The sequence below is a fragment of the Musa acuminata genome, chromosome BXJ2-4 (assembly GCF_036884655.1).
Source record: "Musa acuminata AAA Group cultivar baxijiao chromosome BXJ2-4, Cavendish_Baxijiao_AAA, whole genome shotgun sequence".
NCBI classification, from domain to species: domain Eukaryota; kingdom Viridiplantae; phylum Streptophyta; class Magnoliopsida; order Zingiberales; family Musaceae; genus Musa; species Musa acuminata.
The window spans coordinates 7,508,190-7,536,042 of NC_088341.1; the positions used below are offsets into that span (position 1 = coordinate 7,508,190).

General features: G+C 39.6%; 5 protein-coding genes and 1 pseudogene across 6 annotated transcripts; 4 read left to right on the top strand and 2 right to left on the bottom strand.

The window, feature by feature from the left end:
* Positions 1-283: 283 nt before the first annotated feature.
* On the top strand, positions 284-1,842 carry LOC135611399 (p-coumarate 3-hydroxylase-like; annotated as a pseudogene).
* Positions 1,843-1,972: 130 nt separating this feature from the next.
* LOC135609791 (probable sugar phosphate/phosphate translocator At5g25400) lies at positions 1,973-3,415 on the top strand. Its single transcript, XM_065103450.1, has one exon. The coding sequence runs from the start codon at positions 2,111-2,113 to the stop codon at positions 3,152-3,154; it is 1,044 nt and encodes a 347-aa protein (XP_064959522.1). The 5' UTR covers positions 1,973-2,110; the 3' UTR covers positions 3,155-3,415.
* Positions 3,416-7,377: 3,962 nt separating this feature from the next.
* On the bottom strand, positions 7,378-9,354 carry LOC135609792 (basic leucine zipper 23-like). The gene has a single exon (XM_065103453.1). The coding sequence runs from the start codon at positions 8,319-8,321 to the stop codon at positions 7,638-7,640; it is 684 nt and encodes a 227-aa protein (XP_064959525.1). The 5' UTR covers positions 8,322-9,354; the 3' UTR covers positions 7,378-7,637.
* A 576-nt stretch (positions 9,355-9,930) lies between these two features.
* Positions 9,931-14,039, top strand: LOC103981079 (probable glycerol-3-phosphate dehydrogenase [NAD(+)] 1, cytosolic). Of its 2 annotated transcripts, none has more exons than XM_009397671.3 (6): positions 9,931-10,137; positions 10,408-11,133; positions 11,734-11,955; positions 12,802-13,049; positions 13,163-13,302; positions 13,446-14,039. In XM_009397671.3, exons 2-6 carry the CDS (start codon positions 10,476-10,478, stop codon positions 13,570-13,572), a joined length of 1,395 nt encoding a protein of 464 aa, XP_009395946.1. In that variant the 5' UTR covers positions 9,931-10,137; positions 10,408-10,475; the 3' UTR covers positions 13,573-14,039. The 2 variants fall into 2 exon arrangements, with proteins under 2 accessions (XP_009395946.1, XP_064959523.1); XM_065103451.1 differs by having other exon boundaries at positions 10,437-11,133.
* A 440-nt stretch (positions 14,040-14,479) lies between these two features.
* Positions 14,480-18,614, top strand: LOC135609794 (zerumbone synthase-like). Its single transcript, XM_065103455.1, has 2 exons — positions 14,480-14,711; positions 17,630-18,614. The coding sequence occupies exons 1-2, from the start codon at positions 14,662-14,664 to the stop codon at positions 18,429-18,431; spliced, it is 852 nt and encodes a 283-aa protein (XP_064959527.1). The 5' UTR covers positions 14,480-14,661; the 3' UTR covers positions 18,432-18,614.
* Positions 18,615-19,449: 835 nt separating this feature from the next.
* On the bottom strand, positions 19,450-27,037 carry LOC135609793 (phenylacetaldehyde reductase-like). Its single transcript, XM_065103454.1, has 6 exons — positions 26,759-27,037; positions 24,836-25,005; positions 23,518-23,706; positions 22,077-22,239; positions 20,653-20,839; positions 19,450-19,844 (listed from the first exon to the last, which is right to left on the bottom strand). The coding sequence occupies exons 1-6, from the start codon at positions 27,030-27,032 to the stop codon at positions 19,700-19,702; spliced, it is 1,128 nt and encodes a 375-aa protein (XP_064959526.1). The 5' UTR covers positions 27,033-27,037; the 3' UTR covers positions 19,450-19,699.
* Positions 27,038-27,853: the final 816 nt, after the last annotated feature.

The window sequence follows — 27,853 nt, forward strand, 5'->3', positions numbered from 1 at the left end:
GTTTTGATCCAAGCCTTGATTGGTAGACTGCGAGTGCTCGAAATTATGGATCTTTATTTATTTGCATGCCCTAATTTTTCTTGTTGATCCAACTGCAGACGAGATAAGACCATCATTGACTTCATCTATTTCTTCCTCCATCCCCCTCCATTGACTTCCCAATCCAAAATGATCCTGCAAACACAACGTCAACGACCCATTACCCTTCTCTCTCTCTCTCTCTCTCTCTCTCCGCTATCTGTATATATACATACCCATGAGCTGATGAAGGATTCTTGTTCCGCTTCTGCTTTCTCCATGGCCTGTTGTCGGCAACCTGTACGACATCAAGCCGGTGCGCGTCCGGTGCTTCGCGGACTGGCCGGAGGCGTACGGGCCCATCATGTCGGTGTGGTTCGGCACCACCCTCAACGTGGTGGTGTCCAGGTCGGAGCTGGCGCGGGAGGTGCTCAGGGAGAAGGACCAGCAGCTGGTGGATCGCGCCCGGTCCCGCTCGGCCACCCGCTTCAGCCGCGACGGCACCGACCTCATCTGGGCCGACTACGGCCCCCACTACGTCAAGGTGCTCAAGCTCTGCAACCTGGAGCTCTTCTCCTCCAAGCGCCTCGACGCCCTCCGCCCCATCAGGGAGGACGAGGTAATCGCCATGGTGGAGTCCATCTTCAAGGAATGCAGCCACCCTGGTCAATGAGCTGATCATGAGCCATTTGATGCATGGAATTCTACATCAAGACAGTAATCGTGTCCATCTAATGCAGTAAGCGATCAATGAAAACTCTGATTGCTTTGTTAGAGAATATCTTAGTTAATACAGCGTTTTGAGTTCGTCTACGCCGACAAGACCGGCAAGAGCTTGGTACTCTTGGATCATCTTGCAGCAGTCGCATTCAACACGATGACAAGGCTTGTCTTCGGGAAGAGGTTTGTGAGACCAGATGGGGAGCTCAGGGACACTTCGTCGACGCACTTATGATGCTGAAGGACCAGTATGACCTCAGTGAGGACACCATCATCGGAATTCTCTGGGTTGAGCTGCTACCCTCTGTTATCATGCAAACGTTGTTTTCAGTAGTTCAGGGATCAAATCGTCTGTCATTTGATGAACAGGACATGATCACAGCAGGAGTGGACACGACAGTCATACTAGTGGAATGGGCCATGGCGGAGATCATGAGGAACCCAGGAGTGCAGCAGAGAATCCAGGATGAACTGGATCGAGTCATGGGACACGAACGCATCATCAGCGAAGCCGACTTCGCCAGCCTCCCGTACTTGGAGTGCGTCGTCAAGGAATCCCTGCGGCTTCACCCCCCGACCCCTCTCATGCTCCCCCCAAAGGCCAAGATCGCCGGCTACGACATCCCCAGGAGCGCCACCGTGATAGTCAACATCTGGGCTATCGCGCGCGATCCGAAGACATGGGAGCAGCCTACGGAGTTCCGGTCGGATCGGTTCCTGGAGGAGGATATCGACGTGAAGGGCCATGATTTCCGGGTGCTGCTGTTTGGCGCCGGCCGCCGGACGTGCCCCGGTGCGCAGCTGGGCTTTCACTTGGCAACCTCCTGCACCACTTCAGGTGGTCGCTGTCGGACGGCGAGGAGCCGGCCGAAGTTGACATGTCGGAAATCCCCGGGCTGGTCACCTTCATGCGTACGCCACTGCGTGCCGTGGCCGCGACGAGGCTGCCACTGCATTTGTATCGGCGTAGCACTTCGTTCCTTTGGGATGTCCGTAAGCTTCCGTTCAATCCATCCGATCACCAAAATAATTTCTCTAAATATCATAAAAATATATTTATATGAATAAATATGCATTTAAATGCATATATATTTGATAGAACATTATTTCCACATATATATATATATATATTTATATATTTATATGTATATATATTGGAAACTGCTACGAAAAATAATAACCTCCACTATTTCGTGTCAGTTAATACCCCATTTCTGTTACTTGTTCCGCTCCCTCCAACTTTGGATCTCTCCATCGGTAGCGGCAGATTTGTTGATCGAGTCATCGAAGCAGGAGGAGGAGGAGAAGGAAGAAGGGACTATCTTTTTCATCATCGGCGGCGGCGGCGGCGGAGTAAGTGGGAGGGGAAGCGATGGCGGATGGGGTGATGAAGAAGGCGCTGCTGTCGTACGCCTACGTCGCGCTGTGGATCTTCCTCAGCTTCACGGTGATCGTGTACAACAAGTACGTGCTCGACCCCAAGATGTACGCCTGGCCCTTCCCCATCAGCCTCACCATCATCCACATGTCCTTCTGCTCCGGCCTAGCCATCCTCCTCGTCCGCATCCTCCGCCTGGTGGCGCCTCCCTCGTCCCCGCCCATGACCCGCCGCCTCTACCTCTCGTCCGTCCTCCCCATCGGCGCCCTCTACTCCGTCTCCCTCTGGTTCTCCAACTCCGCCTACATCTACCTCTCCGTCTCCTTCATCCAGATGCTCAAGGCCCTCATGCCCGTTGCTGTCTACTCCATCGGCGTACTCTTCAACAAGGAGACCTTCAGAACCTCCTCCATGCTCAACATGCTCTCCATATCCTTCGGCGTCGCCATCGCCGCCTACGGCGAGGCCCGCTTCGTTTCGGCCGGTGTCGCCCTCCAGCTCGCAGCCGTCGCCTTCGAGGCCACCCGCCTCGTCTTCATCCAGATCCTCCTCACTTCCAAGGGCATCTCCCTCAACCCCATCACCTCCCTTTACTACGTCGCCCCCTGCTGCCTCGCCTTCCTCCTCGTCCCCTGGTCCCTCATCGAGCTCCCCATTCTCCGCGACCGCTTGGCCGCCTCCGCATTCCGCCCCGATCTCCTCATCTTCGGCACCAACTGCCTCTGCGCCTTCGCCCTCAATCTCGCCGTCTTCCTCCTCGTCGGCAAGACCTCCGCCCTCACCATGAACGTCGCAGGCGTTGTTAAGGACTGGCTCCTCATCGCCTTCTCTTGGTCCGTTATCCGCGACACCGTCACCAGCATCAATCTCTTCGGCTATGCCATCGCCTTCCTTGGTGTTGGCTACTACAACCACGCCAAGCTGCAGGCGCTTAAGGCCAAGGAGGCGCAGAAGAAGGCCGCCCAGGCTGATGAGGAGTCTGGGAAGCTCCTTGAGCGAGCGGCGAGCGGCAACCGGAAGAATGACTCCCAGGCTTGATCTGCCCGTGCTCTGTTCTGCTGATGGATCTCTTCATTCATTAGCTTATTCATCGCTAGTAGTACATTTCGGAAACATAGATAAGTAAAAAATCGTTCTTTTTAATGCTCTTCTTCAATTATTCTGAGATATTGATTCGATTTTGTCACACGGGCCACACCTGGGCTATAGGAAAGGATGGTAGATTCATATTAATTGCAGTTCTTGATGCTGTTGGACAATCTGTGAATTGGATCCATCTATTTTTCTTGTGATATTGGGATTGCCCGCTGATCATGTTGGAGCCTTCTTTTGTTCTTTTACCAAATGACACTGAAAATGTTATTTAATTTGCTATCTTCTGCTATTGGCTCATCAGATGCATGCTGAACCTATTATAGATACTGCAACTTTCCCTCTGTGGTAACCTATTGAAGACCAGCGGTCATATATGTCATTGTTATGCTGACATTGTTGTTCTTAAAATGTCAGAGTCTCGATAAAGACACCAACAATTTTCGCTGGACTTGTTTTATGTGTCCTTGCCATAAAATGTCTGTGTTTTTGTTATTGTTGAATATTGGTATGAAACATGAATTTACACATCCCTTTGTTTTCATGGACTTGTTTCTTGCTTATTGCTTTTAGGTTGTTTTGGATTATATATCAATACTTTCAAGGCTCGAATTGTGATATTTATGTAGATGGAGTGTTTCTTCCACTAGGCAAGGATTGTTGAAACTAGACAAACAAGGATCAGAAGTGAACCATATTAGAACAATACTGGTCAATATTTATTTTCATGATATATTCCAGATCAGTTGGATTAGTTGTCGAATTGGGTACGGAACTTCTATTAAAACCTTGGCTTAAAAACTAAAATAGCTAGTTAAATTATGCAAAACCAAGTAGACTTAACCTGTCTTTCTCTATCAGTTCCTAACCTATTTATTCAGGTTCTTTGGGGTAGGTAACTACCTAGCTAATCCATACCCTTGTGCAGAGTATTTTATTTGGGTTATCTTTGTTGTACTCTTTTGACCAGGTTGATTTAACTATTCTTAGTACTAGAACATTCGGCGGGTTAAACCCACGATCATCAATTAAATCCTCCTCAAGCCTGATTCAGTAGCAACCTTAGTAAAGATAAAAAGTGCAAGGGTATTGTAGATGCAAAAGGATGAATTAAAACAACCTTAGTCAGCTGAATGTGTAGTAAAGTTTCATGATTCTGTAATTGTGGAAGGATGTACTAGAGTTGAAGAAGAATAGCCGTCACAACTATTTCTTTATTATGATTTGATTTAGAGATTTGGAGCATTAAAAATACTGAACTAAGATAGAAAGAAAGAGAGAAAAGAACAATGTTATACCTATGGTGTACATTCATTTAGTAAAAAGATTGTTTCTCTGGAAGATTTTAGCCTGAAAGATTGTTTGGAAGTCGGAAGGGAATAAATTCTGCTCATTTGCCTGTTATTGATAGGGTACCAAGATGTTGGCTAATTTTTTATGAATAACAAAGAGATTTATCAATTGTTGTTTGTGAGCAGCATGCATGAGGATATTAAATGTGGATTAACTGAAGAATTCCTAGTTGTTCTGAATAATATTCAGTCAAATGTGTTTTTGAATTTGTTATGTGCTGATTACTCTCAACTATGGAAGTTGTGGTGCATGCTTGTTCTGGATGACTCGAGTGCCGTCAGAAGTGGCTTAATTTGAAGTTTTTTAAGTTGGAATGTGAATCTAATGATTTCTTCTGATCATTCACTTGGAAGCACGAGTCCTACATGAATGCTCTCCATGATTTGATGGAAGCACTTTGAACAGGAAGTTAGAAAGATAAACTGCCTATGCTGTTCTATCAGTCTTTTCTCTTCTGCTCTACTGGAGCTGTTTGTAGATGACTGCCTGAATTAAATTTTGGATAGTAGCTTAGAAATCTTAAAAGCTTACACTGATCTCACTTTATGAGATCTGTGACAATGCCAGCACAGGCAGGAGTCCATGATCTTGTCACATGAGTGGGGGGCCAGCATGGTGATGAGACTCCATACTTCCCTTTGGGGAGCAGTGTTCACCTTTCCTAGTGATGCATCCCCTGCATTCTGCATGTAGCATGGAGTGAAATGGTTGGTAGCAGGATTTCACATTGATAAAAGTTTTATTCTATAAGCAGATGGTAGGAAATTGGTGTCCTGCAATATAGATGCATGACTAGTGTATTGGTCCATATTGTGTCTTGGCCACTATGAGATCTGTGATGTTGCTTGAGAATGTTGATGGACATGTTGGTACTGTCTGAAGATATTATTTTAGGTTGGTAGCAGTTGACTTTTTTTGGATAGATAAAACAGCTTCCAGGTACACATTCAGACATTTGGCATGCTTCACATTAAGATCATATAACTTATGCTTCAATGTAATATTTATATATTACATGCATCAAAGTCTTGTGCTTGCTTCAATTTTAAAGCCATGAAACGCTTTCATGACATCTTATCTGCAATAGATTAGGTGAAATGACTGTTCAATTACATCTATTACTGTGCAATGGACAACTTGATATGCATTTATGTTTGGATTGATATAATGTTTATATTTCTACAGGAACTTGTATACTGAATTGGAAGTTTTGATGTGAATAGACTTGGCTCAATTTTATTGTTTAAGGGTAAGAAAACCAACCTCAATTATAAAATGAAGTAAATAAACAACAATGCAAGCATGGTGAGTGGAATTATATTATCTTAGTCAGCTCTTTGGATATAAATTGTCAATTCAATTGATAACATTTATAAGAAAACCAAACCATGCAAGTAGAAACTTGATGAAATATTTTAGTATAGTTTATAGCTGAGATTAGGAAAATTATATTGTAGCTCAGTATAAATCATCATTTATATTATTTTATTTTTAATAAAGATATAGGTTGAATGAGCACAGTAGAATCAATTTAGCAATTCAACTATTTTACTTCACTGATTGAGAGGTACAGATGGAAATGAAGACCATGACAATACCAAGGTATGGCCTATTCTACTTCCTTGGAGTTAAAAGCACAGAGATGGGATTGAAGCCCAAAAATTATGCATTGTCTCTAAATGTCAGGCATAAGAGAAAGAGAGTGGCAACAACTAGTCATAATCTAAGCCACAGTTAGCACAAATCTATAAAAATACAAGAAATATAAGATCATTCTGGCCATGTTATGTAGAAATCTGCTATTACATGAAATCATACACCTGTATGTTTCTTGTGTTCCCTTGCAACAACTAGTCAGAAGATTCTGTTGCATGGGCATGAAATTATACAGTTCTCTGCATGCAAAGTTCATAGTAAAAATACCCACAAATCTATCATCATAAACTAGATGACATCTTGTAAATGCCAAAAACCAACATCCACAATTTTGGTCTTGGTAACTCGACAATTCCGCAGCAAAGCATTGCGTAAATTGAGTACTCACTGGTTTCAAACAGCTCATTTTCTGTGGTAATCGATCCTGGATATGGTTCTCATGAAATATATACATGCAAAAATTCTGATAAACTTACAACCCATACAGATCCAGTGAGTACCGGCACGATATGCATTTCACTGTATATGATCGATAAAACAAATTCATCCATCAATCTCCTATAAATACTTATAGAAAACATCAAAACCAAGCCTTTATTGATGTTCATTTCGACACAGGAGACTAGGCAGATGAAACAGCGTAAAAAACCGTTTATCATCCAGCAAGCCAAATAAAATGGAGTTCTACAAGTATTCAACATTAGGAAGAAATCAGCTCAAGGGATTTTATCATTTTTGGATATTCCATAATGATTTATTACAATCCATCACTGCGTTTCAAAAGATTAAAGGTCAATACATATGAAGCAAAAATAGAACTCTTTGGCAACATTTAGTACATGACATGACTCATCAAAAGCAGCACAAAAAAAAAAAAGTGTATTTATGTACATCCTCCAGAAGACGAGATTTCTTTTTATTGCTCTTAAGCTGTGTGGATTTGCCATCCACTAAAAGGAAGAAACAAAAAACAAAATTGCATAAAAGGAGCCACCGCAGGTCTTCACTGAAGAATCATCTTAAGGGCTCCTACCAATTTGGATACTCGGCAACAGATTATTATAAAACCATCTCCATAGTTCAAAAGAGTAAAAATACTTGCAAAATACATATGAAGCAAAGATCATTTCTACATCTGCATTAAGCACCCGACACAAAACTAGTAAAAGCAGCAAAAACATATCTTTGGATATGATTATTATGTGCATATTCAACATTTCTTATTATGTACATACTGGATTTCCACCCATGCCGAATTTGTTCTAAGCTTTTTTGTCATCCATAAAACATTATTCTTACAAAACGTATGTCGTTTCTGCCTGCATGTAAGTATCATAAATTGCTCAGCTGGCCTGTTTGCCTGCAACATAGCAAGTTTTAAGGACTCAGAAACATATAAGAGAACCGTCGATCAAACCTTTCACTCTGTTTGGGAAGCAGATGAGATCAAACTTCCTACAACATTCATTGAGTTCACAGCTTCAGTGATCCCCAGCTTCTGCCTCATTATAATATCCCCACTCGGATTGATCTGACAATTTGTAATTGCAGGCACATGACTCCCTTCCCAATCGATCGCTGCAAGGTTTTGGCTGATGCATTGACCATCAGCATCACACTGTAAGCAACCAGGTCTGCACTGATTCTGAAACGGGAGGCCACCCAATTCAGCATCAATCTTCCCTCTGAAGTCCACCAGCAGGTTTCTTAGTCTGATCACCTCTGCTTCGAGCGCTGCTTGACCCTGCAATCTTCTCAGAAGCTGCTGATTCACAAGGCGCAGTTTCTTGACTTCCTCTTCCAGGAAGGCTGCATGGGCCTTCTTCTTTTCTCGATACTTCCTCACAGCCTCTTTGTTCCCGAGTGGTTTCCGATACCTTTTTGGCTCCTCTTCTCCGAGGCTTTCCCCCTCGCCTGCCGCAAACACTTGAGTATGAGTGTGGTAGCATGTGTGGGTGTGGGTGGCAGCGGCCGGCCCTGGAAGGTTACATGTATGGGTGTGGGTGCATGTGCTGGTGCTTCTCAAGAACTCATCGAAGCTCTGGTTTATCTCAGGATCCGAAACAAGCAGGTGGCTCGACAGGTCTACGTCTCCATCATCCATGCTTCTTGCAACCAAACAATGAACCACAGCACAGCACCCAGTATCAATCTCAACAACTTCTCAGTTCTATCTATGGATCAATTAAGCATTCTTTGTGCAGTACAACGTCAGACAGAGACAGAGCTTGAAAGAGGACCAACCGAGAGAACCGAACTCCTCCTCCTAAAACAGAGACAATGAGCTCGAACCGGAAGCCAGGAATAACTCAAGAAGAACAAAGACGGCGTTCTTATTCCTACTGCGAAATCATCAGGTTTGGAAATTGAAGCAGAGCTTGATCAGCACACACACCGTATATTTCAGAATCCGAACAAGAAAGACATGCAAAAGAAATAAACAGCAGAATTTGCGGGCGGGGATCGTAAGAGCATACGTTCTCAACGATAGAACCCTAAGTCCAGCACACTATTCCCGTACCAGCAATATGAAACCAAAGATTGGATCTTTTATGCAAGATTGGAGCAATACTGATCCAAGGAGTGGAAACAAAGCATCAAAACGAGACCTTGACGCCGGTAACCCAAAGGCCGCCTCAGAGTCGGAGGGGGGCATCAGAGCTTGAAAAAGCGGGACGGCAGATCAGCGGTCAAGTCTAGCAAAAAGGAGGGGCTTCTCGCCCTATCTTCTCAGCTCTTTCCGGGGAGCAGAATCTGCCAAAGGAAGGGCGAGAGACAGTTGATTTGATGGGAGCAGAACACCAAAAAGCGATCGAGGAGAAGCCGCCCTTTTTACCCCACAAATTGCTTCGATAAGCTTATCTTTCGTGCAGCAAAGATCTTTCTTTTCCAATACTTCTCGATCCAAAATGCAACCACGAACAAAATGCAGAAACGAACTCGAGTCTTTGACTTCTTCTCATGAGATTGGGTTCCCCGTGTAGAAATTTCCGCTTGGACGGAGCAAAAATTGTCAACCCTCCTGCAGTTGCTCTGCGGAGAACATCATCCGACACCTGTAAAGAAGAGCATTAAAAGACGACTCCGGATGCCAAATGGTGAATACGATGTTGCGTTGAGATCCCCATCACTCAGAGAGCTACGAAATCCAAGGATGACATTAAAAATGGCTTGATCGGTAGATCATGCAGCCCCCATCGTTGCGTAATGCTCGTCTCAGCAGGTACGCAAGGCGGGGTCCGGTTCAATTTTGATGATTGGACCGGACTTCTAATCGGACCGGGCCAAGACAAATCGACTGCGGCCCGTTTTTGGACGACTTTTGGATCTCTTTTCGTACAGATATAGATTTTTTTTGGATCTCTTTTTAGATAGATTGATCCACTTGGCAGTTGAGGCAAAATCCTATCTTTAAATGGCAGTTGAGGCAAAATCCCATCTTTAATTGTCTCGGTGATGCAGTTTAGATTCGGCAAATCTATTGTGTTCATCTTTAAGATGGATTGGAATCTTGATCGGATTAGGAAGTCAATTAGCTGAGAAAATGATACATCACAGCCAATCAAGATGGGAATGTAAGTTTGCGTGGCTGATGGATTGGTCAAAATTGAAGAGGTTGACCGTGTTCTTGTGACGACACGAAACAGGGCTGACTCACCCACACGCGATCCTCGTCACCGCTCTTATGTTGATTGCTTGCGACGGTGAGGCGGAGCCGTAGCTTTCCAGCTGTCCAATCTCGGATCTTTGCCCTCTGTTCATGCTCACCTACGCCTTCCCTCCGTGAGCAACAAGCCGAGGCGGCGCCGTCCATGCGATGGGCGGGTTTCGTGCGTAAACGACGGGGAAAGAGCACGAGGATGGACGGTTCTGGAGTTCGCTGCACGGCACGCGGCTTCTTCCGTCATTGCGTTTCCATGGTGCGTCTCTATTGGTTTCTTGGAAGCTTCGTCCTCCGCTTCGGCGGAGATCTGAAGCCTTGTGCGACTGCTTCATGCCTGGTTCGCTCATAAAAATCCATTTTTTTCTTGGGAACTCCCGGAGAAGTGAGGAAATTGGGGAAAAGAAAGATCCTTTTTTTTTTTCCCTTGGGAAGAGTTGTGATCGGAGATAAACAAGAAATCCCTTTTTGGGTGCTAGGAAGCAGAATTGCCGTTGTTTGTGATGTTTTGTTGCTGTTGTTCTTGTAGCCCTAGCTTCAGGTAATTGCTGATTCCAGATACCGCGACTCTTGAGGTGGTTTGTGCATTGAAGAGAGATGGTGGGCAGCGTCGACGGAACCCGCGGTTCTTCCCATTCTAACGGACCTGTTAGCTGCTCTAATGGCGCGGAAGAGAGGTTGGATGAGCTCCGTCGGCTCCTGGGCAAATCAGAGGGTGACCTGCTCAAGATCGTCGGCGTCGGCGCCGGGGCGTGGGGCAGCGTCTTTGCTGCCCTCTTGCAGGATGCGTACGGCCAGTTCCGCGATAAGGTACAAATCAGAATATGGAGGCGTCCTGGGCGGCCCGTCGACCGCTCCACCGCAGAGCATCTCTTCGAGGTGATCAACTCGAGGGAGGATGTCTTGAGGCGGCTGATCAGGCGGTGCGCGTATCTGAAGTACGTCGAGGCGAGGCTCGGCGACCGCACGTTATACGCAGACGAGATCTTGAGGGATGGATTCTGCTTGAACATGATTGACACGCCGATTTGCCCGCTGAAGGTCGTGACCAATCTGCAGGAGGCAGTGTGGGACGCTGATATCGTGGTGAACGGCTTGCCATCAACGGAGACGAGGGAGGTGTTCGGGGAGATTAGCCGGTATTGGAAGGAGAGGATCGGTGCACCAATCATCATATCTCTGGCCAAGGGCATAGAGGCAGCTTTGGATCCGGTTCCGCGGATCATAACACCTACACAGATGATTAACCATGCAAGTAATGATTCTAACTTATCTATATGAGAGTCTCAAGTCATTACAGCTCATAATTATAACCATATCCACATGCTTGCTAGTTCATTGAATGTTCTCATGTTGTTGGTTGATCAATTTGAGGAGTTTCTTTTCCAGAAGAATGAGCATATTTGATCTTTTTATCTATTGTAAATACAATTTTCCTGTAGAAAGATAAACCACACATTACATGCTGGTCCAGCTATACAATTTGATTTCTGATCAGCCACATGCCACTTGATATGTTGAGAGGTTGAATAACTACCTTTAGAAATTTCATGTCATAATCTTGTGTTTGAAGATTATGATTTTCATTTCATATCTTTGTTATCCGGTCACACTGGTGCCTCCATCTATTTGTTTGAAAGGTTCTCTTTCACATGGATATGATTGGATTATGCCCCATTTTGTTATGAATGTTGATGCATCTCCACTCTTTCCTATTTTCCCCAGGCCATATATATATATTTTTCTCATTTATCAAATAAAAGCATCTGAACATCTTTAATTCAAAAAGTCTTCTGAATATATCTGGTTGATATTCCTTTTTTGGGTTTTTGTAAGTCTGATGTCTGTCTTGCAGCTGGAGTTCCTATTGAGAACATTCTCTATGTTGGTGGGCCAAACATTGCTTCAGAGATTTACAACAAGGAATATGCTAACGCTCGGATATGTGGAGCCGAAAAATGGAGGAAACCACTCGCAAAGTTTTTGAGGCAGCCTCATTTTATCGTATGGGATAATAGTGACCTTGTCACACATGAGGTTATGGGAGGGTTGAAGAACGTCTACGCTATTGGTGCTGGTAATGTCTTTGCTTGCACATAATTTGGAGATGAATATATACTAGGATTTTGAAGCTATATTATCTTATGTCTTTGACTTTTTTACTTTCTAGATTGATTGTAATATATCACTTTTTTATTAAGATGAAACATGATACACCTTAATATTCTGTGACAGACTTTCTTCGCAGAATATCGGATCATCAAAATCTTAGTTGAGGCTATCATAGGGACATCAGTTACTTGTCCATTTTAATTTAGTGTTGAAGTTATTCAAGAAGATTATGAGTCTAACAATAAAAATATGTACATTGCTACAATTTTTAGGAATGACCAGAAGATGAGGTCACAGTTGTCTGTCAGATTTTGATACCACCACACAATTTGTTGTATTTACTTGTCACAAAAAACATGCTGCAGTTATGTAATGACAAATTATTAAAGATGGAGAATTAGTACCATTAAGGGTGTGAAAATTCATGGCAGATCTCAAAATTAATCTCTTTTTGATGCAATCGGAATCTTATCATTTTTTAGACTAAAATTGCTTTTATCCACTTATGCTTAGCAAACCACATGATGGAACGAGTTACAATTCTGTGTTTGAAGTTTTCTTGGTTAGTATGCTCAATTATAATGAAAGATAAACATAATCCAGTGGACTTTCTATTTCACATGGGGATCTGAGTTCCTTTTTCTTTGGTCTTCTCTAATTTATTTAGCCGATAAATAATCTCAAGTAAATAACTTGGTCGATGCTTCTACTTTGAACTTCTAAAATGCTGTATTTTTGTGCTAGAAGATCTCATTGTGGTTAGCTATACAACTCTTGATCTAAATTCTTTCTTGACAACTTGTTTCTTCAGGGATGATAGCAGCTCTAACCAATGAAAGCGCTACTAGCAAATCGGTATATTTTGCGCATTGCACATCAGAGATGATATTCATCACTCACCTCTTGGCTGAAGACCCAGAGAAGTTAGCTGGACCACTGCTAGCTGACACATATGTGACCCTATTGAAAGGTCGCAATGCATGGTATGGTCAGATGTTGGCCAAGGGTGAGATTAGTCTGGACATGGGTGATAGTATCAAGGGAAAAGGGACAATTCAGGTTTGCCTCCTTGTCGTACTTCTGAACCCTCTTACATACAGCTTAGGGTTTAGATCTTGTTGGTTTGCACCGGACATGCTGCCTTCTGCTCAATGCTCTTAAATTCCTTTCAGGGCGTCTCTGCTGTGCATGCATTTTATGAACTCCTAAGTCAACCCAGCTTAAGCGTTTTGGATCCTGAAGAACAGAAGCACGTTGCACCAGTTGAGCTGTGCCCCATTATGAAAACGCTTCACAAGATATTGATCAAGAGGTTGATAATTATTTAGTTTTTGATGCTTGTTCGAGTTGATGCACGCCTATCTGTTTCAGTTGACAAGATTATTCTGTCATCCATTTCTGTTCAGTGTGACAACTAGCCGTTTCTTTGTTAAAATTGTCTCCTTGGATATGCAGGGAACTCCGGACAAACGCAATCCTTCAAGCACTGAGAGATGAAACAATGAACGATCCTCGTGATCGGATCGAGCTGGCACAAAGCCATGCTTTCTACAGACCGTCGCTTCTTGGTCATGACCATTGATGCAACATCGTATATCGACCGTTGTAATTGAGTGTCAGAATTCAGTGCACTGTAAAGCTTATTGTTCAGGCAGTGGATTTTGCATGAATTGCTTTGAATTACCAGTGGATTCTGAAGCAAATGTCAAATGTCCATTAAGCATGACAGGTTGAGTCGGGAGCTTGTGGGATGATAGTATCTAAGATAGAGCACACCTATTTGGTGAGACACTCGAATCCAATAGCCATCCCTTGGACATCTTCAAGTGGCATTTTGAGTATCATCAAACCTCATCAGCTTGATCAGATGAGCTTTCAGGAATCATTGTACCAATTGTGGCCAAAAGAAGAGATCATCATCACATAATTGTGCATTGAGCACGAGATGTTAAGAAAATGTGTGAGAAAGCATTATTGTTTTGAGATACATGTATTTTCATGTGTGTGGTCTCCAAATAGAAGGCTTTTCCATACAATTCTTGATTGTTAGGATGTGTGTTGATATTCAACTTGATTGTGTCGTTCAAAATAGGAGTAATCTTATTCTTGAACATCCAAAATAATTAATATAAAAATAATTTTTATTTTTATATTAATTATATGTATAAAGAAAAATTATATAAAAGGATAACTAATGCTAATTAATTATTTTTTTTTTTTACATTTGGTGATTATCTATCTATACAGAAAAATCATATTAAATGTAAAACGTATCATTTAAGACACAAAAAAAATGTCTACAAAATTCATAGAACCGATAATATAAAATATAGTCTCTCTTTTTATAGAGATAAAAGCATTGGATTCATAGCATAAGGTAACAGTGTAAAAGAATACTTCATTTTATACATGTCTTCGACGTACGTATAAAGAAGACACATATAAATGAATAGGACAAGGCAAAAGGCTGTGCAAACATAGTCGACGTCATGTACTGCGTTGCGCGGTGTGGGCCGTCGCCTCCGCTTCGTGCGCCACTCGGATTGCTGACAGCCTCACGGCCATCCCCAATTATTTTCCACATTGCTTGCGTCTCGTCGTCTGCTACGAGGACTTTTACGTGTCGGCGTGCCCCGGACTCGGGTCAGGTATTCTTGTGCGGTGCGGGAACATGTCCACCACCACTGCTGCCTCCGTTTCCTCCTCGTCCTCCTCGCCGAGGTACGCCGCAGTGAACCGCCTCTTCCCCTCGCTCCTGCCTTGATGTTTTGTGTGCTTTGATGTCTTCTCGAAATAAAGCTGAAATCTTTTCAGATTTTGAATTTTGAGACATCCGTAAGCAGGATAGTCCAATCCATTTCTTGATTTGGTTTTTCTTCTAATCTTTATGTATCTGTTTGAATTATAATCATGGAGAGAAGAGGAGATGAGGAGGAAAGTAGAGAAGATCTTGCTTTCTCTTCCTCTGTTCTGATGGAGAGGAGTCGTACGGAGAGAAAAAAAGTTGTCTTTTTTCTTTCTTTTGGTTTAGTTAAGAGGAGAGATGATGATGAGCTTTAGTAGGAGGTAAAAATGTTGGCCCTAATTGTTGTAGATTTTACACTTCTATTTTGACGTCACATAATCGTGAGCTCAAATAATCAGATTCTTTCGTTTTGCTTCTCTCCAAAACTTTCCCACTTTGGGAAGGAACAAAAAGTGCTCTTGGAGAGAATTGGATCTTCCCCTCTTCTTTCTGCTTCTTTTCGATTCCTTCCTACATGCCGTATCCAAAGCGCTCATCCTACAAGCCTGAGATTTCTGCTTGATATGGAAGTTGTTATCATAGTTTGTTTGATTATCTAACTTCTGTTCCTAGAAAGATTAAAAAGAGTCACTGTAACCTGAGATCTCAACTAGAAGAGGCTTCAGGGAATAAGATGTTCCCATGGTAAGCATTGTTGATCTGGTTAAAGTATCAACGCAAGTAATGGCAAGATTTGCATTACATACAAGACCAAGGTGAGGCTATGAGTTATAACCCTGCTTTGACACAACATAAGATGATTTTATGTCAAAGATGACAAAGAACCAAAATCAAGATGATGTTTATTATGTAGAAGCATAATTGAGATTTGCCTTTGCTTTTTCGTAGCAAAAATTCCCTTGCTTCGAAAAAGAGAAATTCTCCCATCCATCTACCATGTTCTTGCAAGATATGATGATGCTTTCTTTGCTTGCGATCCTCCATTTATCCAGCAATAGGTTCAAAGAAAGATTTTTCTGATCATTTGGTTATAAATTATGAGATGATCAAACTTGATGTTTATCTATGAAGAAATCAGGATTCTAAAGGTCAAGATCAGAATCAAGATTGGATGGCAACAATGAGGACTGGATCAGCCAGATATGATGATCCATATCATGGACTTGGAGTTTGTAATCCTTTTTGTTGGAAATTATGAAAAGATCATGTTTGATGTTTATCGTAGGAGGTTTTACTAGGAATAGGATCACAATCTGCTAGATTATGAGATTTGGACAGCGGATTGGAAACAGTGAATTGTAAAACAAGTTATGAAATAGATAATCTAAGGGGAAGATTACAACATTTCAGGAAAAAAAACATTACTAGCATCCCAAAAACTATTTGTTGAAGAGCATGGCTTGTAAACAAGTTATGAAATAGATAATCTAAGGGGAAGATTACAACATTTCAGGAAAAAAAACATTACTAGCATCACGAAAACTATTTGTTGAAGAGCATGGCCTGTTCATGGTTTTAGTTCTTGCTTATATCTATCTAAATTTGTTAGTAACTGTAGCTTGGAGTTCTACTATCTATGAGGGCCAGGATGAAGCAAGCAGTCTTTCATGTCTAATGAGGGATCCATTTTATACTATGAATTTTTTATGTCAGATGAGTCACAAAATTTTATAAGTGGAATGCATCCAACTTAATCTATACAATATTGTTAGTGGTTAATTTTGTAACTTATTATCTTAGATCGTAGGCCGTCACCTTAGTCCATGTCACAATGGTGTCCAATTTAAAGTGGGAAGGCACTTTTTTAGAATTTGCAGAAAATCTTAATTGCCAAATATTTCCTAGTTTGCAGTGACATGGCGTGCCAAGTCCATTGCTTGTTTTCTAGATTTACTCATGGGTGTTCAGAACAGCTTTTAATGTAGTTTTGTAAATATCATGTGGACTAGTTTTTGATATCCAATGAAAAAATTGTATTATCATTCGGTGCTTGGAATCTCCTCTGTTTTCGTATTGAAAAATCACTAGTAAACTCTTTGCATTTTCTGATTGTCGAGGATTCAATCCCAAGACAATCTGGTACAAAATCCCTTTCATTATAACAGTCAATTATTTGTTTTATTTGGGGAAGTTTCTCAAACACTTGCATTTGCTTTATCGGTATTGTGATTCACAATCTGGTGGAAACCCTCTTTGTTGAGTCAAGAAACTAGACAAAAAGATTTAACCATTTTAGACAATGAATTCAAGAACGTAATAAAATGGCATCACTGAACAAGGAGGACAGCTTGTAACAATCAGTTGCTGTACATACTATCAGAAAATAGCATTAAAATAAGTGTATCTTGCAAAAGCTTGATCCTAGATTATGAACTTGTTCTCTCAAAACAGAAGAAGATATATTTGCTATGTTTACCCACATGATTAAACACTTCTTTGCATTCCTTTCCCAAATTCTGTGATCATTTATGAAATATCACCAGTCTGTATCTTGAAAGAACTCCATGACGCGATAAGTCAGTTTGTCTATAAATTTATTTTCCAATAAATTTAACTGGTTAAAAACTCCATTATCAAATTAATGAGAAACTCAAAATTTTCTTCATTGATCTTTCTTGTATAACCAAAGAAGTACCTTTAACTTGAATTTATTGTATTAAACAGGATCGATGAGCTTTTTGACCATCTCATTTTCATTTATCTGTTATGATTCATGATTATGTATAAATTTGCTTTGTGTTGTATATGAGGTCAGGAAGCTTTCACAGTGCCGATAAATTGGATCAAACCAAGCTCCTATTAGGGTCACTTTTGCTTAACCTCATCTGTTCATCGCGTATGTTGCTCTGTGTCTGTGTCCACCACATTAATTTGCTGATCTTTTCGAGTAAAGGCTGGAAGGAAAGGTGGCTCTCGTGACCGGCGGGGCATCTGGTATTGGGGAAGCCATTGCCAAGCTCTTCAGAAAACATGGTGCAAAGATATGTGTGGTCGATGTGCAAGATGCTGTCGGCCAGCAACTATGCGAGTTCTTGGGTGGTGATCCATATGCCTGCTTCTTCCACTGTGATGTCACCGTCGAAGATGATGTTCGCCGAGCTGTCGACTTCGCTGCCGAGAGATATGGCACCATCGACATCATGGTTAATAATGCTGGGATTACCGGCGAAAAGGTGGTGGACATCCGAAACGTCAATTTCGATGAATTCAAGAGGGTCTTCGACATCAACGTGAATGGCGTCTTCCTCGGGATGAAGCACGCGGCACGAGTCATGATTCCTCAAGGGAAGGGCTCCATCATCTCCCTCGGCAGTGTGGCATCGGTCAACGGAGGAATGGGTCCGCACGGGTACACCGGTTCCAAACATGCAGTGGTAGGTCTTACCAAGAATGTGGCTGGAGAGCTGGGGAAGCACGGGATCCGAGTGAATTGTGTGTCTCCATATGCAGTTCCGACGAAACTGTCGATGCCGCATTTGCCGGAGTCCGAGAGGCAAGAAGAAGATGCAGTGGAGGGGTTTCTGACGTTTGTGCGCAGTTGTGCCAACTTGAAAGGCGTCGACCTGCTACGGAATGATGTGGCGGAGGCCGTGCTCTACTTGGCGAGCGACGAGGCCAAGTATGTGAGTGGGCTCAACCTGGTGGTGGATGGGGGATTCACTTGTGTTACCCACATTCTTAAACCATTCGAGTGAGATAACTTAAGTGCCGCAACCTGAACTTGCCATCTGATGTAAATAAACGACTTCCCGAGTGTGGAAGAACAACAGAGTGTGATTTCTAACTTAGATTTGCAAGACATGTTTGCCCGTTGTATTTTCTCTGATGTAAATAAACGACTTCCCGAGTGTGGAAGAACAACAGAGTGTGATTTCTAACTTAGATTTGCAAGACATGTTTGCCCGTTGTATTTTCTCTGATGTAAATAAACGACTTCCCGAGTGTGAAAGAACAACAGAGTGTGATTTCTAACTTAGATTTGCAAGACATGTTTGCCCGTTGTATTTTCTGTCGGAAAACTTTCTCATGTGCATATCTAGTGGTTTCAAGCAGTGGTTGCTTTTTCTTTTTCTTTCTCTTTTCTTATCTTTTCGTCTAACTCCCATTCTTTGAATTGTCTTGTGATGTTAAAAGCATGCCATTGCAAGATTCTAAATGCCAATTCCATATCCAACAAATTACTCGAATTACCGGCAGAATGATCTAATCGTGCATAACAATCTTCATGTTTAAAGTTGAAAGGATCAAATCTCGGATCATTGCCGAATCGATATTTTTGATATCTAAATAAATAAATAAATATACTAAAATATAAAATATATGAATGTTATTATGAAAATAATCTTATAAGACAGTAAAAAATATATATAATACCAAAATAAACATAATGAAGAGATGAGATGGTAAAAAATACAATAGAATCTTCCTTTCCCTCGTCGTTATAAAAAAAAAAAAAAGATTAATACATTAAGAATTTAAATATGTTACAAAATTAAAAACATTCAAATCCTTTTATAATATTAGATTTGAAAGCAGATCCAAAAAAGAAAATTAGACAACCACATAATAACTACTTTAGAACAAGAAATCTATCAAAGGATTTTGAGGGTACTTCGATCCTTCCGGTGGAAAGTTCGGTTCGCGGTTTTCCGGTTCGATAACTGTACTTCAAATACTGGCATGGTTGAACTCACCATGAATTCAAAAGAGACATGCACTAGCAAGGAGTGTTTCTAATATATAGGCATCCGAGACAACCCAGAACAAGTAGCATATGAACTAGACATAAACGGTGATCAAGCAATCGTATCACATAAGGAGTCTGCACCTTGTTATGGATCATCCTTCACTTGTTCTCTTCAAGCTTATGCCACGCTATGCAATCATGTTCTACTTTCATATCATAGCCATTAAAGTTGCCCTACACTAATTCGCGATGCAATCTACTCGGTCGCATCAAATATCAAAAATTAACAAAGTTCTTCTCTTTCAAGCTCTCGATAGTTTCCTTGATGCTTGTTTCCAGAGGAATGTAGTCGAGGCCCAGACTCTTGTATTTTTCTTTGGAGATTTGGTATACAGGCACAAAGGGCTTGTCATCAGCGCACCTGCCAATAAGGTCAACTTAGAGATTGTAGGGGAAATTGCACACAAATTAAAAAAAATCTTTTGCAGAATTATTCCGTCAGCAATTAGTGACGTGTAAACAAGCAAGTCCAGACCAACAAGATGTGCATGTCAAGAAGAACAAAATCAAACATGGAGGGAAGGGCCATCACAAAATCAAAAAGATATGCCAGTGATACAGAATTTCATGTTCAACTTGCTTGGCACAGTACCAGATATCAACCATGAGATGAAGGTAGTGATTTTTCTCTTTGATCAAGAAAAAAAGGTAAGAACTACAAATTTCTTACACTATTAACTGAAGAACTTGAAAATGCTACACCTCAAGATCTGTTCATCTAGTGTCCTGCTGTTGTTGGGCCTTTCTAAAATTGGGGTCTTCTCCATGTTTGCTAAATCCATCATCAAACTGGACTCGATACCACTATGTTTTTAAGGAACTCTAGGAGATACGACCCTATGCTAAACTTAGAATTGCACAAATGAAGATGAAGAGACAGTGAAGACAGATAGACAATAAATAAAATAAATAAAGAAACATAGAAGTAATTGCATATCCATCGACCTAATCTCAAAAGTAGACAAACATACAGGGTCAAGTTACTGAGACCAAGAGGTGCACCAGGACAATTAATACAAAAACCTAAACGCTCTGAAAAGATTCCATACCTATGAGAAGCATGTAACTTGGAAGAATCTAGACATGATGAATATAATTCTATCATTAGTTCATGAGTCCTAGTCAACATGTGACAATTGAATCACATAAAAATAAGGACTGTAACTTACTTCTCAGGAAGTGGTAAAGCAGGATACAGTTCACGTATGATCTTCACAATGTCTGAAAAGTGAGAAACCCTTTCAGCAAGACAATATCTTCCTGATGCCGAGGGAAGTTCAAATGCCAAAATGTGTGCCTTGGCAACGTCTTGAACATTTACCCACCCAAAGGTTGCATTAAGAAATGTGGATGAACCTAATTACATCAAACAAGATAATTAAACTCATAGTTCTATAAAACACCATTTTCTAGAAAACAATAATTAAGATTAGAAAGAACTAAAATCATTCTAAAATGCATATCACAACCAAAACAGTTTGGCAATCGGAATAAAAGCATCAGGCACTTAAAATACAAGAATAAAATGTTTTGATGTCATATTTTTTGGTTGACTAGTGAAAACTGAAGTCCATATTAACATGTTTTTCCCATGCCTGACAAAGCCATCAGGTCAACCCAAAATTTCCTGCTTCATGTGTCATGAGTGTTTACAAGATTCAGCTTCTAGCATTGAGTTACCTTACTAAGCTTGTCTTACAAAAAAAATTGCAAAGATAAAAATTCATCACTAATCTATACATTCTTAGCAAGAAAAATATTTCATATCTATTCATTCATGAAAAAGCATAAATTGCTTGAACCTTAATAATGTTGACATGTAGCTAATATAATTTGGTATCAGAATATATATATATATATATAATTTGGTATCATATGCAAATGATCTTTTAAAAGGTTAATAAATATGCATGAAGATCATAGTCACACAACTTAAGATTTTAACATGAAACTACCTGTTTAATTTATTTTCAAATCACATGAAGAATGCAATGAAATTATAATAATCACACAACTACTACATTTATGTTGCTTAGAATGAGAAGAGTAAGCCAGCAAACATACAGCAGTGGGAATGTTGAGATTTAAGATGACTTATTAATACAGTAAACTTAACAGTTAACATGGAATTCAGTACTCTTAACCAATTCATTAATGCAACTAAGGAGGAATAGACAGTTACAAAAACCAGCAATGGACTGAGAATTAAATCCTTGATGATGATAATCTTTGAATTAGAACAGATATTTTGCATATATATGCGTCTTAGAAGAATTTCACAGTATATGCACTGTCTAATTGATTAGGCCAAATAAGTATATTCCAGATGGATATATTGATCTGGCAGCTGGAGTGAGAAATTACAATAATGCTAATGGCCAAATGACAAATTTGGAAAGATGCTATTGGGCAAATTACACACAAAGACCTCAACATCTATCTCCCAGAGCATTGATGAGGATTCACCTCATAACCAGCCATTAGTTATTTTCCATTATATCATGTGCAACATAAAATTTGCCCAGATACTGACAAACTTCATTAAATAATGGCTCAAAAGAAAATAATATGTGAAACAAATCAAGCTTCATACCATTTATTAAGTTCAGGATTAAAGCAGAACTTGTGTTAAGTGTTGACTGCAGAAGAGGGCCTACGACCATTCCTGGGTTTATTGTGACAATATCTATAGCATTCTCCTTGGCAAATTTCCAAGCAGCCTCCTCTGCCAAAGTCTTCGAGAGCACGTACCATTGCTGATGTAATATGAGACATCTTAGAAAAACATATATAATAAAAAAATCAATAAAGACATCTATGAAGGAACCAAAACAATTAAAAGTCATAATGTCCCAACATTTTGGATTGGTTGCATGAATCTTTTCCCATCATCAAACAAATAATAATGACAATAAATATAATTGTAAATAAATTGACTAATAATAATGAAATGAGAACTACCAAATAAAAAAAATTAATATTGCTAATTATGATAATTCCAGTCAAAAATAATCATTACTGGAAAAAGTTGTATTCCGGGTTTCCTATTGTCACGTCATTAAACACACCATATTATACTAATCAAAGTTTTAGTACTAAATTCGAGGATGCATTAGACAGCATATGAAGAGTAATAAAAAATCTGTTTAACATAGTAAACCTTTGCACTGTGGCCCTGAGTAGCATCAGTGTTACAGCACCATGGTTCATTATATTTTGTTTCATTTTCTTTCCATCCATACCCTCTCAAGGTAACCCACAGCCATAACCCTGCTATTACAAAGCTGAAACAGTACTGCTTAACTGCTGGAACTGCAGCAATTTAGTACTGTGAGATGGTACTGCTGCAATAGTGGAACGGAATCGCCAGAACACTGCTATGCATAGAGTGTTTGAGGCATTCATGCATGCCATACAATCATCCAAAACACATGGATTGATGTGATTGTTGAGCTGTACATTGACTTTCAAGCTGATGCCAATCAATTAGATTGGCACTTGAATGACTAGCGCAGCTTCTCTGATTAAATTTTCACATATCAATCTCATATTGCCTATGGAAATAAAATCTCAGCCCTGGAGATATCAAACATTTTCCTAAGACCAGTTTGAGACTGCACCATAGTATTTTCAGCTTAGTCAGCACAGGCATGACGATTAGGCTTCAGTTACCAAATCTCAACTAGTACTGCCTCATAAACTTTTGCCAGCATGGTTTTCCATCATCCAGTTGACCGCATATTATACTTGGAAGGTCTGTACAACCCTCCGTCACAAACTATACATAATTACCGTGTAAAAATATTTGGTGTATTGCAAGGGCAAGATAGAAAGATTATTTGAACACAGGGAACTTTTGGTATCAAACTAGCATATTTGTGAAGGTCATTGGCATGAGATAACGTGTCTTCTTTTATAGCATAATGTAGAGAGCCCTGATGAAGATAATAGAGATTAAAATCTATATCATGGATGACAGTGAAAATGACAATACAACAGCTGTAAAGGATTATTAAGTGCATATTATCAGATACCTCATCCCGCTTGCAGACCTCAGGATCTGAGAACCATGTCTCATCAACTACCACATCAGGATTCTTTGGTTTATCATTGTATACAACAGCAGCCAACGATGATGTAACAACAACCCTTTTCACAGAAAATTTCTTACAGGAAGCCAAAACATTAAGTGTCCCTTTCACCGCTGGTTCAATTATGTCAGCCTGAGTTTAGAGTACATAAACCAAATCAAGAATCATGCATCAAATGGTCAGATATGATAAAAAACAGAAAAATGGAAACATAAAAGGCATCCAATGTCTTGTGGATATGCCTCGTCTAACAGCATATGTTCTCCAACTGTATTGTATTATGTATTTGTCGATTTGAGTATTGGGTAGTTAAAAAATATATATAATTTTAGTTTGTGTTGTTCATATGAGAATATTGAGATGGCTATATGGAGTTATTAGAAAAGATATGAAAAAAACTTTTTTTTTTGTGAACAATTAGACATCATTTCAATAGAGGATAATATGAAAATGAATCATTTAAGATGGTATAAACATATGCTAAGCAAACCTACAGATATGATAGTTACAAGGGATAAAATAATTACTATTAATGATACAATGAGAGATAGAGGAATACCTAAAAAGGTCTTCTTGAAACAATAAATAAAGTTTTAAATATTGAATACTCCTAACTCATATGACTATTTACATATCTTAATGGCCACAAAAGATTTATGTAATCAACTCCACATATCTTAAAGGGACTTCACGGTTTTATTATTGTTGTATAGAGAATCAACGAATATTCATTTTGGTGAATGACTTATGGTCTTATGGACTTGTAGTTACTAGTACCAGACATTCTAATGGGAACTTAACATATTAGTAGTATGAAAACATTCTTTCCTAAATCCTCTTATGAGTTCAAAGGGCAAAAAAAATAGTATTGAGAAATTACATTTTACATAGAGATAATTACCATCCACACAATTTACATAGAAGCAATTTAGAACATTTCAATAAAATGGATTGTGAAGGGCCACATAGTGACTCTCATGCTTTATGTCATTACGGCGTCAACTACCGGATGTTGTATTAGCATTTCACCTAGACAGTAGCCATTAAGCATACTTAAAAGAGGGACAAAAAATAAAAGGGGTCTTCTAAAACCTTTGGAACTTCCATAAAATGCAGGATTTTGCATTCAAAAGATAAAATGAATGGACGTGATTAGATATTTGTAAGGAATAGACTCTTAAATTAAATAAACTTATCAAAAATTAATACAAATGGTAACACATAGACATTAGCTTAGTCAGTAGAGATCATAAACGTAAACCTGAGGATCTGCAGCTGCAAAGTGAAAAGGAGATGCAGTGTGGAAAACACCATCACAACCGTTAACCACAGCATCAAAGGATCCCTCATCTAATAAGTTGGCTTTAAAAAAAAGCAGTCTCTCAGAGGCTCCTTCCAGAGCACGCAAGTGTTCAGTCTTCTTTGGATCAGCTGATAAGAATGATGAAAAACATTAATAAGAAAAAATACAAACACAATCTTATATCAACATGCAATTCATATATTAAGAGTTTTAGCTGCACTGCATTAAGACTAAGAGAAGATCAAATTGCAATCAAACAAATCTAATTATTTTCCTGCTGACAACATCTGTTTAAAAAATATGCTTTAAAGAAATGCAAAGGAAAATAAAGTAACAGTTGAACTATGAAGTAAAGAAGTAGCGAGGCAATTTTAGGTGCATCAACACATTGAACAAGAAACTAATCCATGGTCATTATTCTCATCCATGCAAATGTATCAGCTGAAAGAAATGATAAACATGGTCTCTAAAGCCCAATCGGCATATTCAGAATTGCAATATTTTTCTATCATAATGATCAGCTGAATGATAATTGGCCACAATCATCAGCATGGTTTCCTAAACTTGCCAATATCAACATACTTTCAAACAAAAAAACAATTTGAGTATGCCCCAAAAGGAGTTTCATATTTGCATAAATCCCATGTCAAAGTCTTACTATGCAACCCTTTGTAACAATTTTGCATGCCTTTTTAGTGCATCATTGCAAGTAGAAACTCACAAGGTTGACATATGCTCCCAGCAAGGGTATTTTCCCAGCAAATACAACAACTTCACAAGTTTGCATGCAATTCTAGGTTTATAATTATAGTGTGTCTATGTGCAAACAAGCACATAGAGAAATACCCTTGAGAGATTTAATGACCAACTTGATTTTCAGTGTTAATTTAAATGTTATGATCAATGTTCTAAAAGTGTAGTTCTACTAGTGCAGTTGACTTGAGGTGTTGTAAATCGCTATGTATTACACAAACACATCTGTGGGGTACATTAAAATATAAAAACATATTGTTAGTGCAAAAATTACAAATATACAAAATTAAGCTTAGATAATAAATGGGCATATATTTGTTACATCCAAACCTATATCGTATCGAATAAGATTTGTGCCCATCCAAAAAGCTAATTGAAATGGGTACTGAGGTCAGCTAGTCCTTGTCTGGTACTGCTATATATGTATATGCAGATGCAGATCATAGGGTCTCATAGGAGACCACATAGAACACTTTTTGAAACATATCCAACTTTACCCAAATAGGATGTCGGATATGTTACCACAATTGAATCAAATGATTCATAATGGTAATACAGGGCAAAAACCATAATCACATAACATATCACAAAAATTGATACAACATGCTCCATCATGATTTTGTTGCAACCTCCACATTCCAGCTCTCCCACTTTATTCGAATGTACCCAAATCTCACACATAAATTGAATCTTTTTTCATTATTTAACATAATCTTCAAAGTTCCTCGTCCTAGTTTATTTGAGTCCTTGTTCTCTTTTTGTGATTCAATTCAACTCTTCTTGGCCATGTCGAGCATGATCAAGCTTGACCCCTTCAGTTTACATAACATTTTAGTTGGTCAACTAGTTGATTACGCCTTATCAATTGGCTCATGGATGACTATGTTGCAACCTATACTGTTGTCAGCTGAGGGTTCAACAATCAAACATCTCAAGGATATGTTGAGGATATTAAATCCAATGATCTCAAGAGGACTCTATGGGGCCGGCCAACAAATGCACGAGCTGATCACAAGCACATAACTTCCCCATCACTTCACAGTTCGCACTGACGCAGTCGCCATGTGAATTTTTGCAGGATCTGAAAACATGGTGAACGAAAACGGCGTCCGATGAGATGGATCTCACCAGCGTCTCGGACGGAGGCGCGGACGGTGTAGCCGCGCTGGAGGAGGAGCTTCACCAGCCACGAGGCGATGTAGCCTGACGCGCCCGTCACGCACACCACCTTCCCGCTGCCGCCGGTCATCATGACTCCCGCGTGGCTCTTTGCTCGATCGGTGGCTCTTCTGAATGGGAGGGGCGGTGAGCGATTGGAGTGGATAATCGAGGTCGGCGTAGCATAGAATTGGGTGGCGCGGCGGAACATTTTACCCGACGGCAACCTCACCGCTGCAATCATTGCCAAACGCTATTCCAAAGTACGTAAGAAGTCTTTTTATTTATTTTTAATATTCACAATAAAAATGTCTTAAATCATCAAAATGTCTCCATAAATAAATAAATAAATATTATAGACTATTTTATCCAAAAAAACAAAAACATTTTATGAGCTTAAAGTTTCATAAAATTTTACTTAAAAACCATCACATTTAAAAATAAAAATACATAATACTTACACGCAGATTCAAACATTAAACTTATATACAATAAATAATATACTAAATAACTCTAATTTTTATAATACAAAAGGAAATACTAAATCAGTTCACTGAATAATTAAAAATGTCAATTTAGATTTAAATAAAATATTTAAATAATTAAATAATAATAATAATATGATAAAGTATTTATATAGTGAAAGTTTGGGATCAATTTGATATACTTTATTTATAGTGTTATGATATTTTACCAAATTGAACTATAAAAAGTCCTTAAAATAAACAAAATTAGGAAAACCAACTGAGTAGTTATTTATATAATATTAAGGTCAGCTGAATAAACTTTACGGTTTTACACTTAGACTTGATTATGCAATCAAATGTAACAATATGTATGTAATATCATAAAATTTATCCAACTCATTTCAATAGTGATTCTATAGATTTTTCTATTTTAGGTCATTATAATAGGTTTTTAAGCAAATTTTGATATGCTTTTATATTGATTTCACAAATCGAGGACAAGAAATTCATTTATATGTGTAACACCATAATGTTTATCCGCATCATATCAATCTTTTAATATAGTAAATAGATATAATAAAGACTGTGATTATTGTAT